At 40.8% G+C, this 17,454-nt stretch overlaps 1 protein-coding gene across 1 annotated transcript in view; it reads left to right on the top strand.

Moving 5' to 3' along the window:
• The first annotated feature begins 722 nt into the window (after window positions 1–722).
• The window catches only part of hs3st4 (heparan sulfate (glucosamine) 3-O-sulfotransferase 4), a 160,534-nt gene continuing 143,802 nt past the window's right edge, over window positions 723–17,454 (top strand). The window contains exon 1 of the mRNA XM_077213382.1: window positions 723–1,904. Coding sequence (XP_077069497.1) covers window positions 1,285–1,904 — 620 coding nt within the window. The 5' untranslated portion in view covers window positions 723–1,284. The remainder of the gene's footprint in view (window positions 1,905–17,454) is intronic.

The following is a 17,454-nucleotide window of genomic DNA, read 5'->3' as shown; positions in this document are numbered from 1 at the left end:
TGATTTTTTTTTACTTAATTTTCTTATTCATAAATTTTAATTCAATGTATTTGGAAAAAGTGGTGCCACTTTGATTTCACTCAAAATATTAATTTTAAATACATTTTTTTTATTGGGTTGCATTTTTTCAGTGTATTTGAAAAAGATTTAAATAAATAAATCAATAAAGTAAATCAAATAAAAGTTATTTATAGCATACATATTTTAGTTTATGCAAATTAAACCTATTAGTGAGTACATTTTTTGTAATATTACTGAATTAATGTTTTATGCTAACCTACTGATATATAAACTTAAACATCAATATTAGCATCAAATGTTGTAATATTGAATAGAATACATAATATTGTTTATATATATATATATATATATATATATATATATATATATATATATATATATATACACACAAAAAAAATACAAAATGTATTTTATTTATTAATAAATCATTTGATGATAATAATTATGTTATTTGTGTTGATTGATTTTTTCTCTGCTGATAGAATTACAATCTTTCTTCCTTTGTCATCTTGTAGAAGCGGTAGATGTACCACCAGTATCCTACTGTAGTATTATTCCCTTTTTTTCTTTCTCGGATGAGCCCACAGATGATGCGCAAATCACGTCTACCAATCAACACGAGGCGTTACGACTGCGCGCTGCACTCTCAGCCACTGAGAGCAGTCAATGAATATTTATGGCGAGGCTGCTCACTCTCCAGCGCTCAAAGTTAGTGGATTAGCAGTGGGAGGATGACTGCGTGATACAACATCAGCACCTCGTTTGGATTAAGATCCAGCGTTTGCGCCAATTGCCACTTGAAATCAGCGGTGTGAAGGACAGCGGTGTCAAAATTGTACTCCAGAAGCGGTATCGGGTGAAAGACGTGCCCTGCACATCACTTCAGAGACTTTGCTATCTCTTTGCCCCTTTTCTTTTAAGATGCCAAGACTTCCATCAACAGCATCACCCTCAGTCTACATTCAATCGGGTTGCTCGTTTGGAAGGACGCCCGACCGCAGCCGTTCTCATCTGCAAGTTCAATCCGATCAATTGTGACAAAGGCTGTCAGCGTCGGAATAAGAAATCGATACCCGAGACGTTCTTTTGGAATTTTAACGATCCATTTTCCTCAAGTGAAGCGCGCGTGGAGTGCTCGGGCTCGTCGCACTTTCAGATGTTTGCAGTGTTGATGGTGACAGATTATTGTTGTTGAGTGTCCATGCGAGACTTGGGGTGGAAACATGTCTGGCCACTTCTCTGAGAGGGTCGCTGCTATCAGAGATGGCATTTTGGTCCAGCACTTCGGTTTTTACTTCTAAAGTGCCCCGGAAAATCTTATTCATGTTCACCCTCTCCCTTTCTGTCACATATCTGTTCTATAGCTTGATGAGCTGCTACAACTCCTTCCAGTTCCAGGAGAACTACGTTTATCAGGGGAGGCTCGTGACCGAGGAAACAACTTTTGTCACGCTGAGGGAGAAACTTTACTCGACCTCTTCCCAGGGCTACCTCGACGAGGAGTTCATCGAGAGGACAGCGACCGAGCAAACTATCGCAGTATCGAGCGTTAGAAATAGCGTGGGGATCGACGAGAGGACAGCGGGATGGGCGCGAGCTCAGGCGGCCACGACCAGCAGCAGCATGTCGCGCGCTGCCGCAGCTGTGGCTGGAGAGCACGAGCACCCGGAGTTCAGCACCACGGATAGCGAGCTTCAGAGAGTGGTGAACTGCACATCGGATTACGGGGTGAAAAAATTGCCCCAGGCCATTATAATCGGAGTGAAGAAAGGGGGGACAAGGGCTCTGCTGGAAGCTCTACGGGTTCATCCCGACGTTCGAGCCGTTGGGAATGAGCCTCACTTCTTTGACAGGAACTACGAGAAGGGACTGGATTGGTACAGGTGCGCCCTTTTCGTTTCTGTTGTGCTGTTTTTTGGGTCAATTGCAGATAAGGATGCCTGAGTTAATTAAAACAAATCTAGTTTATGTTAGTTTAATTTGGTTAAAAAAAAGTTTTATTTCAAGTGGTGTAACCATCAGGTAAAATGTTTAAACTTTTTATATTTTGGAGTTGTATTAAAACACACACACACACACACACACACACACACACACACACACACACACACACACACACACACACACACACACACACACACACCTTCATGACAGTGACTTATTTGGTAAACAAGTTATTCATATTAGTTTTTATATTATCATTATTCTTTAATAGTTTTATTTATTTATATTATTAAACTATAAATTTAAAATATGAAAATAAAACAAAAATAAATAATGATGAGATGAAAGATTATGCCAAAATTGCAAAAATATATTTAATCATAAATCATAAATGCATTTTTTAAATTATTTGATAAATCCAGGCAAAAACATCACATCATCAATGAGCATTATGTAATTTACCCATATATCAAAGTATCACTTCTCTTACCTTTGCATTCAGATATTGCAGAATATCTTTTACCATTTATTTGAGTAACACTGCATTTTTTTGTAATTCAGAAAAAAACACACTCTTTTAATACAAACTGTCTTAATATTTATAGTGATGATTATCAAAGCTGTTTGAAATATAAGATGGATGTAAGGCTAGTTAAGAACAGTAATTTCTTCCAAAATAAGAAATAGTATTCATCATTATTTTAATCAGACCTGACTGCATGATCAGGTTTACTGGCTTGTCAGCACCCTGGTATAATTCATAACCTATCTTAAATATAGGCTACTTCTGTAGTTATTGCATTCAAGTATGTATCTCAGTGGCCATCTGTATCTGCATCTTAAAAGAGCATGAAATGAAATTTAGTCATTTAATGAGTCAGTTAATTAATCAGTAGACTAACGCATATGTGATGGTTCAAGAGAACCAAGTTCCAGGCTGCAACGTATGGTTTAGTCCAGCTTCAACATAATTACTACAGCAGCGCGACTGTTTCATTTCATGCCGAATTCATGTCCACAGTCGCTGCTCAGTAGAGCCAGGTGCAGTGAATGCTCCGTTGAGCTCTTTCAAGCACGCCTGTGCTCCGGACTCCCAGGTGTGCTCAAATCATGAGGTGCTTACTCAGGTGTATGTGCTCCCACATACCCATCCTCAACCGCTGCTGGCACGCTTTCGACTTGTCAGCCTTCGTCAGCTATAGCCATATTTCCTATAGTTTACATCACTCCATTTGCAATCTGAACCAGTGCAGGTTATTACAGCCAGGCTGTTTTTTCTTCGGAGTGCTGTTCTACATAGGCCTATCATCATTCAGCTGAGCAGTTGCCTATGGTGAGGAGATGCCCGTACGAAGAGCGGCTGAGGGGTAGAGATCGAATGAACATTAAGTCACACTGCGGTGTGTGCTGGATCCGCTTGGATCTGCTAGCCTTGGGCTGTGACTCAGAGCTTTGGGGCCGGGCAACATCTGCCGCAATTCACTTCAGAGAGAGCCCAACTCGTAACATTCGTTCATTTGCCCGAGTGTTAATGCGAGCTGTTTCATTACACTCGTTGTGTGGGGGCTCATTAGACCAGGGGATGACAAGCTTACATAAATAACACCTAAGAGTGCTTTTGTGTTTTAACGTCTCTGAGCCTGGAAAATCCCTTAAGCGGCCCTAAATTTGTTTCCACATGCGCTTGGCATTTGACATATGTATAGCTTGCAGGAATATCAGATTTGAAATGGCTACCACATGCACCAAAGGGAAAAATATCACATGTGCATTTTTAACTCTTAATTGTTATGACAAAGCTGGACATGTCAACATTTGTGTTTTAATATTGGCTATTTGAATTCATAATTCACCAAATGCTTGCAAACTGATTTGCATTTGGAGAAGCGGCTCATTTCTCACTCAGCTCTGGCTGTAAAGATTAAATGTGTGAAACATGTAGTACATAAAATGCAAATAATTTGCATAAGATACGGATTTAGACGAATAAATGAAAAGATGCCACTTTATTTTAAGGTGACAACAGTGTAAGTACTGAGTAATTTTAATTAGTAAGTACTTATTACTTATTAATTAAACTACATGGATTTATTGTAGGGTTAAGTTACACTTCTAATGGTGAGTAGTAATATAGTAAGTAGTGTAACATACGTAACTACCTAACCTAAAAATAAAGTGTTATCAATGCAAATTCTGTCATTATTCATTTACTTTCATGTAGTTTAGAACCTGTATGTCTTAGAACACAAGAAAACATTTTGATTTTTTTTTATCCATATATTGAAAGTCGATGTTGCTTTGGGCCTCATTGGTAAATAAAAATCCAGTGGTAAAGGCTCTTTGGACTTCATTTGCTGGGCATATATATCAGGAGGAGTTAAGTAGTCTTTTTTTAGTCTTGAAATATGATGGTGCTCCTCCTTTACAGCCTGAAGCAATGTTTAAAAGGCTTGTCAAGGAGGGCCGGATGCTCTGTTAAACTCCTGTCTGCTTTTAGAAGAAGCCTCACTTTCACTGAGTGGGTAATGCGTTCCCTCTGTCAAAAAATAATAGCTCGGCATCATTAGACGAAGCGCAAGACTGCTGGGGTCCACTCTCAGATTAAAGGAGTGCAGGAAGGCAGAAAAAAAGAAGAGTGTTAAAGCTGAAGTGTGTAATTTTTGCAGTGATAAAAGACTAATTTCCCAGCTTAATATGCAGAGGCAACTCAGAGTAAGCCATTTGTATGGCAAAATATCACTGTTTTGTTTTAGCATCTCAACTAGCCGGCACAGCAACATTGACATTTGGGGCGGGAATATCTGTTTGTAACAACAATGGCAGATGGTTAACACAATTTCAGGAAACAGTCTATAGCTTGAAATCATTGCATTTCAAAAACAAAAAAGATAACTTTTTAAATTGTAATTGGATATTTAATAATTATTTTCAAGTCAAGTCAAATTTGTATAGCTCTTTTCACAAAACACATAAATGCGCCTTTACAGAAAATCATGATGTTTGTAATGTTTATAATAAATTAATATGCTCATTCCTTAAACATTTAGCATGTCAAAGCTGGGCGATAATATAGTTACACTTGAAAAAAAACATATTTTCGTGATTTGCTATCACAACTTTTTATCTTTTGATAAATCAAATTAGATAATTTATGTGTTTCAGATAACATATTGTGGGGTTCTTTTTTAATAGTTTCTACTTTTTAAACAAATCTTCTTCATTGTATTAACTCTAATTTGTCATTTCTATTAACCCAATTTTAAGGCAACTGACTTTTAAACCAACAATATTTTTTGGAGTTGAGTTATGCTATATTGGATAAAGTTGGATATAACATATGTATTTAATACAACTTTATATAGAGAGCTGTGTGAAGATATAGTTACATTTTGCGACGATGTAAACATTCCAGCAGCCTATATTTGCTATACAGGTAAAGTAGGTAAAGAAAAAATTTGCAGAATTTTACTGTCTTCTCTGATCTGTTTTTTATTCCTTCAATTCAATAGTCCCCCACACAGTATTCAGAGCTGGAGATCCTTCAGCTATTTGACCTCAGGAGTGTTTTTCCATCTTTTTGTCTGGTCGTGAGCCTGTAACAGGGGTGGCCTTTCAAGAGAAAGCAAAGATTCAGCATTGCCTACACCAAGGTCTCTTCCTTTTTGTTGGAGATAAAATACATTCAGATCAATGAGAACTTATACATCGCTGAAGCCCACGCATTGTTCTTGCCCTACAAGGCTACACAATGAAGCGCTTTAATTTCACCACCTATTTATTCCCTGATGCCCCCTTGTTTCCTCCTAAAAAGTAAAACTTCAGAAATTTCTCATTCCTTTGAAGTTTAAAGGAATGTTGAGAGTTAAGCTCTATCAACAGCATCTTGCATTTTTACCCTATAGGCTTCCAATGTATTAACAAACTGAGGGATGAATCACAATTATTTTCTGTGGTAATCGCTAACATACCAGAGATACCATCGATAGTGTCACGATGAGGTGGAAGCAAGGAGGAAGCAGGATCCAATTGCAGCACACTTTATTTAATAAACTCAAACTACATAAAGACACTGGCTAGGGCACAAGACTAAGGAACAGAACCACCAACATCAAGGTACAACAACAACATTATTAAGAACTCACAAAGACTGGACTGAAACACAGGGCTTAAATACAAGGCCAAACAAGCTAAACAAGATAACAAGGGGGCGTGGTATACATGAACACAAACGAGGAGCGGGAAAACTGAACAGGACTGAACCAAAAGCACAAAGACCGGGGGAACACAGACAGACATTACAACATAGCCCCCCCTCTACGGGCGGCTCCCGACGCCCATCAAAACTAGAGACATAGTTCGGGAGGGTGGTGGAGCGGAGGCGGTCCCGGGGGAGGGATGGCGGGCCAGGTCCGTGCAGGGAACGGGACCGGGGTCTTGCGATGGCGGACCTGGGCCATGGAACATGGGCGGAGCTGGACGAACAGACTGCCAGGGCGGAGCAGGCTGTGGGCGTGTCCACGACGGAGCAGGCTGAGGGCGAGGCCACGGCGGAGCAGGCTGAGGGCGTGACCAGGGCGGAGCAGGCTGTGGGCGTGTCCACGACGGAGCAGGCTGAGGGCGAGGCCACGGCGGAGCAGGCTGAGGGCGTGACCAGGGCGGAGCAGGCTGTGGACCCTCGGGCATCCAGGGCGAAGCTGTCGGACCCTCGGGCGTCCAGGGCGGAGCTGTCGGACCCTCGGGCGTCCAGGGCGGAGCTGTCGGACCCTCGGGCGTCCAGGGCGGAGCTGTCGGACCCTCGGGCGTCCTGGGCGGAGCAGACCCTTCGGGCGTCCAGGGCGGAGCTGTCGGACCCTCGGGCGTCCAGGGTGGTGAAGACCCCTCGGGCGTCCAGGGCGGTGAAGACCCCTCGGGCGGCCACGGCGGTGAAGACCCTTCGGGCGGCCACGGCGGTGAAGACCCTTCGGGCGGCCACGGCGGTGAAGACCCTTCGGGCGGCCACGGCGGTGAAGACCCCTCGGGCGGCCACGGCGGTGAAGACCCTTCGGGCGGCCACGGCGGTGAAGACCCCTCGGGCGGCCACGGCGGTGAAGACCCTTCGGGCGGCCACGGCGGTGAAGACCTTTCGGGCGGCCACGGCGGTGAAGACCCTTCGGGCGGCCACGGCGGTGAAGACCCTTCGGGCGGCCATGCTGGAGAGGACCCTTCGGGTGGCCATGGTGGTGGCCTACTGCCCCCCCCCAAAAAATTCTTGGGGGTAGCTACGGGGTCGTAGCCTGGAGAAGGCACCGGCTCAGGAGAAAGAGGCAGAACCAGCGGTGAAGAGGGCTTTAGGCTGGGCAGGACCAGCGGTGAAGGAAACTCTGGGCTGAACAGGACTGGCGCAGGATCAGCGGGCTCTGGTGCAGGATCAGCGGGCTCTGGCGCAGGATCAGCGGGCTCTGGCGCAGGATCAGCGGGCTCTGGCGCAGGATCAGCGGGCTCTGGCGCAGGATCAGCGGGCTCTGGCGCAGGATCAGCGGGCTCTGGCGCAGGATCAGCGGGCTCTGGCGCAGGATCAGCGGGCTCTGGCGCAGGATCAGCGGGCTCTGGCGCAGGATCAGCGGGCTCTGGCGCAGGATCAGCGGGCTCTGGCGCAGGATCAGCGGACACCGGCTCAAGTGTGTGCGTAGCCCACACACACCACATGGCTGTGGCCATAATGGCCAGTGTTGCGGTCACTGAGGGCTCAGGCGGCGCATGCGTGGCGTGATCAGTCTCTGACTGGGAAGACGTGACGAGAACGGTCTCTGGCTGGACGGTCTCTGGCTGGACGGTCTCTGGCTGGACGGTCTCTGGCTGGACGGTCTCTGGCTGGACGGTCTCTGGCTGGACGGTCTCTGGCTGGACGGTCTCTGGCTGGACGGTCTCTGGCTGGACGGTCTCTGGCTGGACGGTCTCTGGCTGGACGGTCTCTGGCTGGACGGTCTCTGGCTGGACGGTCTCTGGCTGGACGGTCTCTGGCTGGACGGTCTCTGGCTGGACGGTCTCTGGCTGGACGGTCTCTGGCTGGACGGTCTCTGGCTGGACAGGCGGGACGTGGATAGGCTCCAGGGATACTGTGAACTGGCAGGGTGCTTCATCAGCCAAGCCCACCGTAGATGCCGAACCCCCCAAGTAAAGGGCCAGGTCAATATATCCCTCTAGGGTCCAACCGGTATAATCATCCGGCATCAGTTGCGCGATATCCGCATCCAGCCCGCTCCAGAACAGGTCCATGAGCTCAATGTCATACAGCGATCCCAGATGGCAGCAGTTCAAAAAGTCCCTCACATACTTCTCGATCCGCTGGCCATCCTGAAACATAGAGGCTAGAAATCTTCTTAGTACCTGGTTGCTAACAACTGCTGGATCCATTGGCGGTGAGTTCTTCTGTCACGATGAGGTGGAAGCAAGGAGGAAGCAGGATCCAATTGCAGCACACTTTATTTAATAAACTCAAACTACATAAAGACACTGGCTAGGGCACAAGACTAAGGAACAGAACCACCAACATCAAGGTACAACAACAACATTATTAAGAACTCACAAAGACTGGACTGAAACACAGGGCTTAAATACAAGGCCAAACAAGCTAAACAAGATAACAAGGGGGCGTGGTATACATGAACACAAACGAGGAGCGGGAAAACTGAACAGGACTGAACCAAAAGCACAAAGACCGGGGGAACACAGACAGACATTACAACAGATAGATATTACCTTATAATGGAATATTTCCTTAAAGTACCCATATTATGCTATTTTAAAGGATCCTAATTTTGTTTTTGTATGTTTCCTACAATATGTTTACATGTTTTCAAGTCAAAGAACACTACCTTTTGTTATAATATTGCAGTCACCTCTTTTCTCACAGTGCATTAAACGTTGCAATAAAGGATTTGGTCTCTCTTAACCCAATCCTTTTCCTACTCTGCTATGATTGGTCTATACTCGGAAACCAAACACCCATTACCATGTCTGAATTTCAGCTCCTGAGGCTTCCTCTGGACTTGTAAATAGTCGATTTTACCATATCAATTAGAAAATTGGATTTGTTTTTGCAGCACAGATAACAGCTTCCTTTCAACATGTCGACAACACAAACCAAACTCTCCCATGGCTCAGCTACAAGAACAGTGTTTTAAGGCGGAACAAATTAGACTTTGTTTGTGGGAAGCCAATAAAGACCATTGGTTGGCATTATGTACATTTTTTACAATCCTACGTAGGTTTCGTACATTACTGACGACTCGTTTCAGGCAATTCAGAATCAGTTCTTTCTTTTAGGAGACATTAACCCCAGTTGTCATGCACTTTGATTTGAAACTTTGCAGACCTTACATTCACAAACAGCGTGTCAGAGTGTAACCAGTGTTTAGTGTATGAGATTATATTTTTTATTAATATTTTGAATTACTTTTTATTTTTTACATTTCCTGTTTTTATTTTAATTTTAGTTAAATTCTTGAGTGTTTTTGTAATTTTTATTTGTTTTTGGCCTGGTTTCACAGACAGGGCTTAGTTTAAGCCAGGATTAGGCCTTAGTTCAATTAGGCAGTTAAGGAGCTTTTATAAACGTGCCTTAGAAAGGAAAAAAAAATCATTACTGGTGTGTATCTTGAGGCAAAACAAAGGCACTGACATATTTTAATATTTATTTTAAATATGTCTATATAGTTTTAATTTTTTGTTTCAGTTTTAGTTTTTTTTGTGTGTGATTTTAGTACATCATGTTAAACTAAATGAAAATAAGTTAGAAAATTTTTTAATATATATTTTATTTTGTTTGTTAACCCTCTTAGGTCTGAGGTGTTTTCTGGGTCCTGGAGGTGTTCTGACATGCTCTGACATTTGTGCTTTTCAGTTATTAATAAACATGTTAATGGCAAAGGTGTAAATTCACTCTATATAGCAGAAACGGGGCTACCGTAATATGTGAGCAACATGTATGTACATGTTTGTATTTTTGAGAGAATATTGTTTATGCATGGTTATTGAAAAAACTAAAACTTGGTTAACCAAAAAAAAAGTGTCTGAAATAAGGCCACAAAACACATACTAAATATGTGTCCACAAGACTTTTGACTAATGGGTGTTGTTGCCTAGAATTTTTGCTTCAAAATGATCTGAAAATCATCCTGCCTAATCATTTACACAAAACAATACATTGATTTCAATTTTATAAGGCACCTTTTGATGGAAAGGCAATATTTCACACAGGTGTGTCACAGGGTCCCAAAGAATGCAAGGACAAAAGAAATTATCTATATATACATATTTTACAATTAGAAATTGTAACAAATTACAAATAGGTTACAACTACAACAACAATTACAATTTTAACAATATTTCAAGTGTATTCTTTCTTTGTAAAAAGTATACCTTTTATCATACGTATTAAAAAAAGGGAAGGATTCATTAGTTTGAATATTGGAACAAACACTATAATAACATGTTAGTTGATAATTCAATATACCTACTTTATTTTTGACAAAACATCATACTATAGTATATGAGCAGAAATTGCTGAACAAAAGCGTACCTATTTAATGTGACAGTAGTCTTTTTTTACAGTCTAAACTTTATAATCTATCCAAAATTAATCACAAAATCTTGTCTAAACATTCATATTTAGTCTGATACATATTGTGTATGATATATTAGCATATACATGTTAATTTGCAGTTTGTTGCTTATACAGACATTTTATTTCAACATATTTCAGTCTATTTTTACTCATCTTAGTAGGCTATAGCAATATAGTTTGGATGTGTTCATGTAACAATTAACATGTTTACTAATGTAGATGCCAGAGTGAATGAACGGCACAGACACGCGCTGTATAACTGTAGTAAACAAAGCGCGTGCGCCTGTGCCGTTCATTCATCATTTAGCCTACACACAGACACGCAATTCATATTTAAACAGTTTTTTTGCGGTTTGCACAGACACTATTCAATATCGCGATTAGAACAAAGCACTTAAGAATAAATGACTTACTACATCAGCTGGATCCGTTGCTCCTCGAAAATGAAACTACCAGCACTTCTGGTACATTTTCCAGGGTTATTAGATAGTATTATTCCTCACAGCGTAGGGATACGCTGTGTACACAGCTGTTGTAAGATACTTACTAAACACATGTGTTTTATAATCCAGCTGGTGGGCGTTGGCATGTTTGAATGGCTTGCCTTAGATCATTTGCGTTTGAATACCGCGCGCTCTCCGTGGGCGTGGCACATTAACGCGTAATCAGGTATAATGAGCTGGAAAGAAAAAGACTGACATCTCTCTCTTTTCATACAGATTACATAAACTGAGAATATTTGTTTCTTTAATATAAATTAATTCCTTTAAAAGAAGAGAGTTCAAGGTTCATTATGGAAAAACACTCGTGCCTGTATGACAAGTATTCGCGGAATTACCGTTAATGTTCGGACGCGTTTCAGAATGGACTTCACTGTCGGAGAGAAGGTAGTGCGCGCATCATGTTTGTTTTTCTTTATTTGGCGAAAAGCACAACACTTTGGTTTTATTGTGAGTATCCACAAAAAAAATAGACACTTGTCAGGATCTATTGATGTACAACACTTAATATGTAAGATCAAAATCAACAGAGTATTTTGAGTTTCTTTTGCACTGATAAGAAAAAAAAAGCGAGGGCGCGATAGTCGACCTCAGAGGGTTAAAATACTTGACACATTCTGGTTCAGATATTAGTGGTTCATGTTCATAGTTAATGTGATGAACGACTGTGGATACTCTGCTAGAACACCAATGTGAATTTCGGGTGAACCGACTTCATACATCCACTTAAAATCCTGTGACACCTTTAAAAATGGCTTGGAAAAGTTAGATGTGAGAAAAACTCCTCCTCCATGCCACTTGCTTTGATACATTTATCTACTGCAATAAAATTCAGATGTTTTAAGAGTGGCTTAATACTTGTAGGGCCACTGGGTGTAGCGAATCGTCGGCAAGTTTGTGAGGAGTATGAACAGCCTGCAGAGTTGATTCCTTTCCGTCAGAAGTTGAGACACAAGCCTCTGACAGGAGGAGTGAGTCACGGATGCAGATCCACTGCTGAGCGAAGCAGGACAGAACCCAAATCCACCGTTTATCCCTTGTTTGCCTTGCCTCAGCACGGCGCGCTGCAGTTCAACCCGACTCTCGCCTCCCGACTGCTGGCTCAAAGCTTTAAGGGGAAGTGGGCCGCCTCCCAGCTCAAGCTGGATGCCATCTCTCTCCGCACAGCCTAGCTCTTGCACCTCCCTGGGATGCCCCAATCTGCCTGTTCCTGATAAGCTTCCGCCAAGGCATGCGATGACGCACCTCTGGGTATGCAGATGCCAACGTGGTAGTCGTGGAATTAAACTTTTTAATTAGCAGCATGCCCCTGCGTCCGTCGAGAGAGTGAGTGGACTGCTGCAGTCAGGTCTGTCTCATCCCCCTATTTCCACTTAATTAAATTCGATAGCACAAAAGAGGCCTAGTGACTACAGGAGCGTCCGCCCTGCCACTTCACATGTTTATCACCCTTCCTTTCATCTCTTAGCTATAGGTGCAAACATTGTGCATCTGAGATTCAGCCGCCGCATCTCCTGGAGTTCGAAAATCGCAAATGTATATGTGCTGTTACTTTGTTTTGACGTATTGACGATATGCAGGCATCTTCTGGAATTCGTATTCGGCTTTCGGGGGTTGTGCGGATACTCACGCACATATTGTTTGGCCCTCCGGAAACATTTCCCAGACAGCAGTCTTGACAGTTCAATTACATCTGGGGTTTAAAGTCAAAGAGCATTAAGGCGTAAGCGTTCACACGGCGCGCAGTCTATGAGAAAGGTTCTCCATGGCCTAAAGAATCAAGGTGAATAGTGAGCTCATATTGCGGAATTTACTCAGAGGTCAGCCTTCCAGGTTATTCGAGTTCATTTCTTCTGTGGTATCAGAGCTATGCGTGGAATCCCAACATTATATTTTGAAGGCAGAGAGAGGAAAATTCACCCGCCGTCAAGATTCTGGAATACATTTTTTCTTACTCACTCCTCAACGCTTTGCTCTTTCTGACAGACATCCTCGCTGCCTGCTGGGCTGAATCGTGCTAGAAAGTTTCTGAAGTATGATCTTCCTCCGGTTCCACAAGTTTAATTCATTTATGCTAACAATCTAATTTGTCAATTTAATTTGCAGGCATTAAACTATTGGCATCATCACACAATCTGCCATTAAAGCCCTGCTTCTGTCCTGCTTTGTGTCTGTGAATGAGAACCTGAGCCTTATCCTCATTGTAAAACATATAGGGAGGCTGGTTAAGCTTTGTTACTTTTTTTTGTTTGTTTTTTAGACCCACAGTGTGGATGGATTGCTTGAAAATGACAGCCGCTGCCTCGAGTATTACATTATTTATTTTAAGCCAAAAATAAAGTGTAAACTTAAGTCATTTTGAGCTTAAATGAATTCTCAAAGGGATTATTTACTTTCCACGGATTTGCCATGATGTGTTTCCAGTCAGAAGGAACAATGATTTTGTTCGACAAAGAGCTGGTTTACAGCCATCTCAAAATCTCTCTGAATGAGAATTCCCTTGGACAAATAGGCCTGTCAGTCATACTTGACAATATTCTAATTTTCACCCTGCGTTTTCTTCAGCACCCCCTCCCTTTTTGCGTATTGGGTGAGTGATACAGTCTCAAGACACGACCCAAAAACAAGCTAATGCAGTTCAGACAGGAACTCTTGACACGTTGAAATCACACAGTGAGGGCAAACATGCGGCTTCCAGCGTGTCTCACGGCTGCTCCTGTGACCTGACATTTACCGTGGCAGGGCTTTACTTTTCCTCAGAGGAGCTCGAGGGATGAAAAAAAAATCTGATTCCCTGCTAGGAATGTGACACATGGCTTCACCTGCATCTCTCCGTGACATCTGACACAGTAGAGAGAAATCCTAATACGCCATATGGCTCTGACAGATAGATGATTCTAACTATTCTATTCAAGGAATAGTTTCCCCAAAAGTGAAATTTCTGTCATCGTTTGCTCACCTTCATGTTGTTCTATTCTTGTATGCTACATTTTTTCTGTCATGAATTTTTGAAGAGTCGTTATGTGCGTCAATCAAGTGCATTTGAGCTTCCTTTTAGCGTATTTTATGATCTCTATATCGTTTCTGTCGGGTGGAAACCTTGTATCTCCATATTCCGTAATTTTTCTTTTTTTCATAAATCATTACTATTGGTATCACGACCCATCACGTCTGTCCGTGAGTTTTGCAAATATTTAACCAATGAAAAGTATTAAAAAGAGCCTGTGATTAAACCTCATAACTGTCGGTAAAACTTGTTAACTCCAACTGTCTCAATCGTGAATTTAGTGCCTCAGAAAGTTTGGACCGTCTCTGTTTGTTTGCAATGCAAGAGTAAATGAAGAAATGGTTCTTTGAAAAAGTTATTGGATATTCTTTACTCAATTAACACTATATATAGTATACTAACACTATATATATATATATATATATATATATATATATATACATATATATATATATATATATATACACACACACACAAAACATAACATAATGACGCATGCAAGTCACTAAGTGTTTAATTATTTTAAAAATACCATTTTTAATTTCCTGAAACGTAGCGGTTTTGGACATACAAGGTTTCCGCCCGACGGCAAAGATATGTGCATTGATCAATGCTTATATATAAATTAAAGCTTGAATTAAATCTTTTCATCACATGAAGTGATCGCCTCTTCCCAAGACTTGGATTAAACAGCTTGATTCATATGGATTACATTTTAAAATTAACTTTTTAAAACATGAACGTTTTGGGAGAATGGTAAAGGCACAGAATTATCTTAGGTGTTATTAATAATATGTTAATTTGTGTTTAAAAAAACTCTTATGGTTTTGGAACAACTTGAGGGTGAGTAAATGATGACACAATTTTCTTTTTGGGGTAAACTATCCCTTTAAAGGACAAACAAGTACCATAAGTGTGGTACATACAACTTGTGTTCTGAAGTCATTGTTCTTTAGGTTTTTGTGAAGAAAATATCATAATTTAAGTTGTTTTTTATTGATATTCTGACAACAACATTGATGCTACTGCTTGTTTGTGCAGTAAGTAACCAAACACAATGATGGATGGAAACCTTACAGTGATTAAATAGTTACATTTTTGCTCTGTTCCTCAAAAAAGTGTATTGTTGGCCTTGAATAACCTTGACATAAATTGCATGGGATACTCTTAAAATCCTGGTGATTATGTACATCTTTTCTTTTGGTCTTGGCAGCACTGAATCATGTACTTGTTCTGAGTGGCAATTCTTCAAAAACTACTCTTTAAAAAAAGACTACTTTTTGTGTCTGATGGAAAAATTAACAACAATTGGGTTTGGAACAACGTGAAACAGTTTGCCAGGGGAATAATAGATTGGAAATTAAGTATTTCCCTTGTTTTGAAAAAATCTAAATGTGAATAAACAAGCGAGCAAACCAGCTTCATAGCAATGCTGCTCGGTGAAGGATCTGTGACATAGCTCACACCACCCGTTTCTTCTATAATATCCGCCGCTTAGAAGATTGTGACAGGCTTAATTCAATTATGGCGGTGAGATGTGCTTACACTCCGTAGGTGTGAGCTAATTCCTCTGTTAACACCCCTGAGTCACTGTCACAAACAAAGACAAACACATTCATTGGCTTACAGAAGCTTGTTTGCTGTGATTGTCCCATCGCCTTTGATGTTTCTCATTGCTTTCTTTTGTTTATTTATTCATGTGCTTTTCCTTGCCTGGAATCACCATGAGGTATTCAGTTAGAATAATTTTATTATAGTGTGAAACAATGTAGGGATGGTATTTTGGAAGTGTAAACTGAATGCAACATAGTTTCAACACACCAAGTGATTAGATTGTGTAGATGTGTTCTTCAGTGACTTTGAATGCGTTTTTGGGAACTTTTCCTGTGTCATTGTCTATTGAGGTTTCAAACTGCATACACCATTAATCAAACACCCCAAGAGAACGTCCCACAATATCATCTCAGCTCACAATAGTAATGGCCACGCGTGCAAAGCATCCTTTGAGATCTGGACTAAGCTGATGAGATGTAAAGAGATGCTTTTAAGGATTATGATAATTGCTAATTGTATTAGAAAGATGATTGTTTTGCTGGGGTAATTATTGGCACTTGAGATGTTGGGTCGCGCAATGTTTTGTTGACATACTTTGCTTGTTATGTGCCTGCCTATCATACATGGATAGTGTTGCTTCTTGCAAATAGCATAATTAATTTAAATTGCATTTAAAATTCCTTTACTATGATTTTTTATTAGCATAAAAGGTATAAGGATATGTACCCCCAGTGTTTGGAAGAGAGTGAATTGGAGTCACAGCATATCCTGTCATTTTATTGGCAAGTTACTTTGCAATACTTTATCTTTACTCAAATACCACATGCAAACATACAGTTGTAACAGACATTTCTTGCTTATATGATACTGAAAATTTAAAATATCTTAATTTTGGTTTTGGGAATCACTGTTTTCACAAGATTATTAAGCAGCACAAGGGTGCTTATTAAAATGATTTCTGTATGATAATGTGACACTGAGGACTGGATTAAGGACCGGTTTACACAGAATGCATTTTTGCTTTCGAAATTCGAGACGCAGGTCAGTGGAGCAAAAAATCGCAAGGACTAGAAACGCTTTTTATTAGGGGTTGACCTTCTTTTAGCTTGAGCACGCATCATTTTTAGAATGCCGTGTCATGCTGCAAAAGATGTGAACGCAACTGTTACATGTCCGTCTTTTTATGTTTACATAAAAAAGTGGAAAAATAGCACATTCTTTGTGAACGCTCCTTAATGATGCTGTTTGAAATTCAAAATTCAGCTTTCACAGGAATTACGGCATTTTAAAATACTTTACAAAAAAAAAACAATTTTAATTGTTTATCAAATAAATGTAGTCTTTTGACTGATATGTATAAAATATTTAATTTATTTGTGTACACTGACAAATGTATAAAAGTGTTGTTGAATAGATTGTGGAGTGCATATCTAACAATTACATCTTTGACAGTGCTTCACAGAGCAAACAGATTTGTTTATTTGATTTAGATTTTTCTCTCTTAAGGATGTATGATTGTGCACTTTGCTGTTAAATACTGCTATTATTATTTGTTAAAAGTTCAAATTATGCTGACTGAGGGCTTGAATAAAAGTATTTACCATAGTTCAATAACCTCTGAGCTCACAAAATGTATATCTTGAAAGTTTTCGGCAGAATTGTTAAAAGTGATTCTCTCTATGGAGACAATGAATAGGATATTTGCTTCCAGAGCCCAACTGTTACACTGGATTGCATACCCTTATCTGATTGTGCAGTTTTTTAAGAATTCTGAGCAACTTTGAGTTCATGTTTGGTTAAAACATACATTTTTGGGTACCTGG

Source organism: Siphateles boraxobius, unplaced genomic scaffold, assembly GCF_051911475.1.
Source record: "Siphateles boraxobius isolate OS27281-9 unplaced genomic scaffold, OSU_SipBor_1 66, whole genome shotgun sequence".
NCBI lineage: Eukaryota > Metazoa > Chordata > Actinopteri > Cypriniformes > Leuciscidae > Siphateles > Siphateles boraxobius.
Note: the sequence above shows the minus strand (reverse complement) of the source record. Positions and strands in the feature narration are given on the sequence as shown.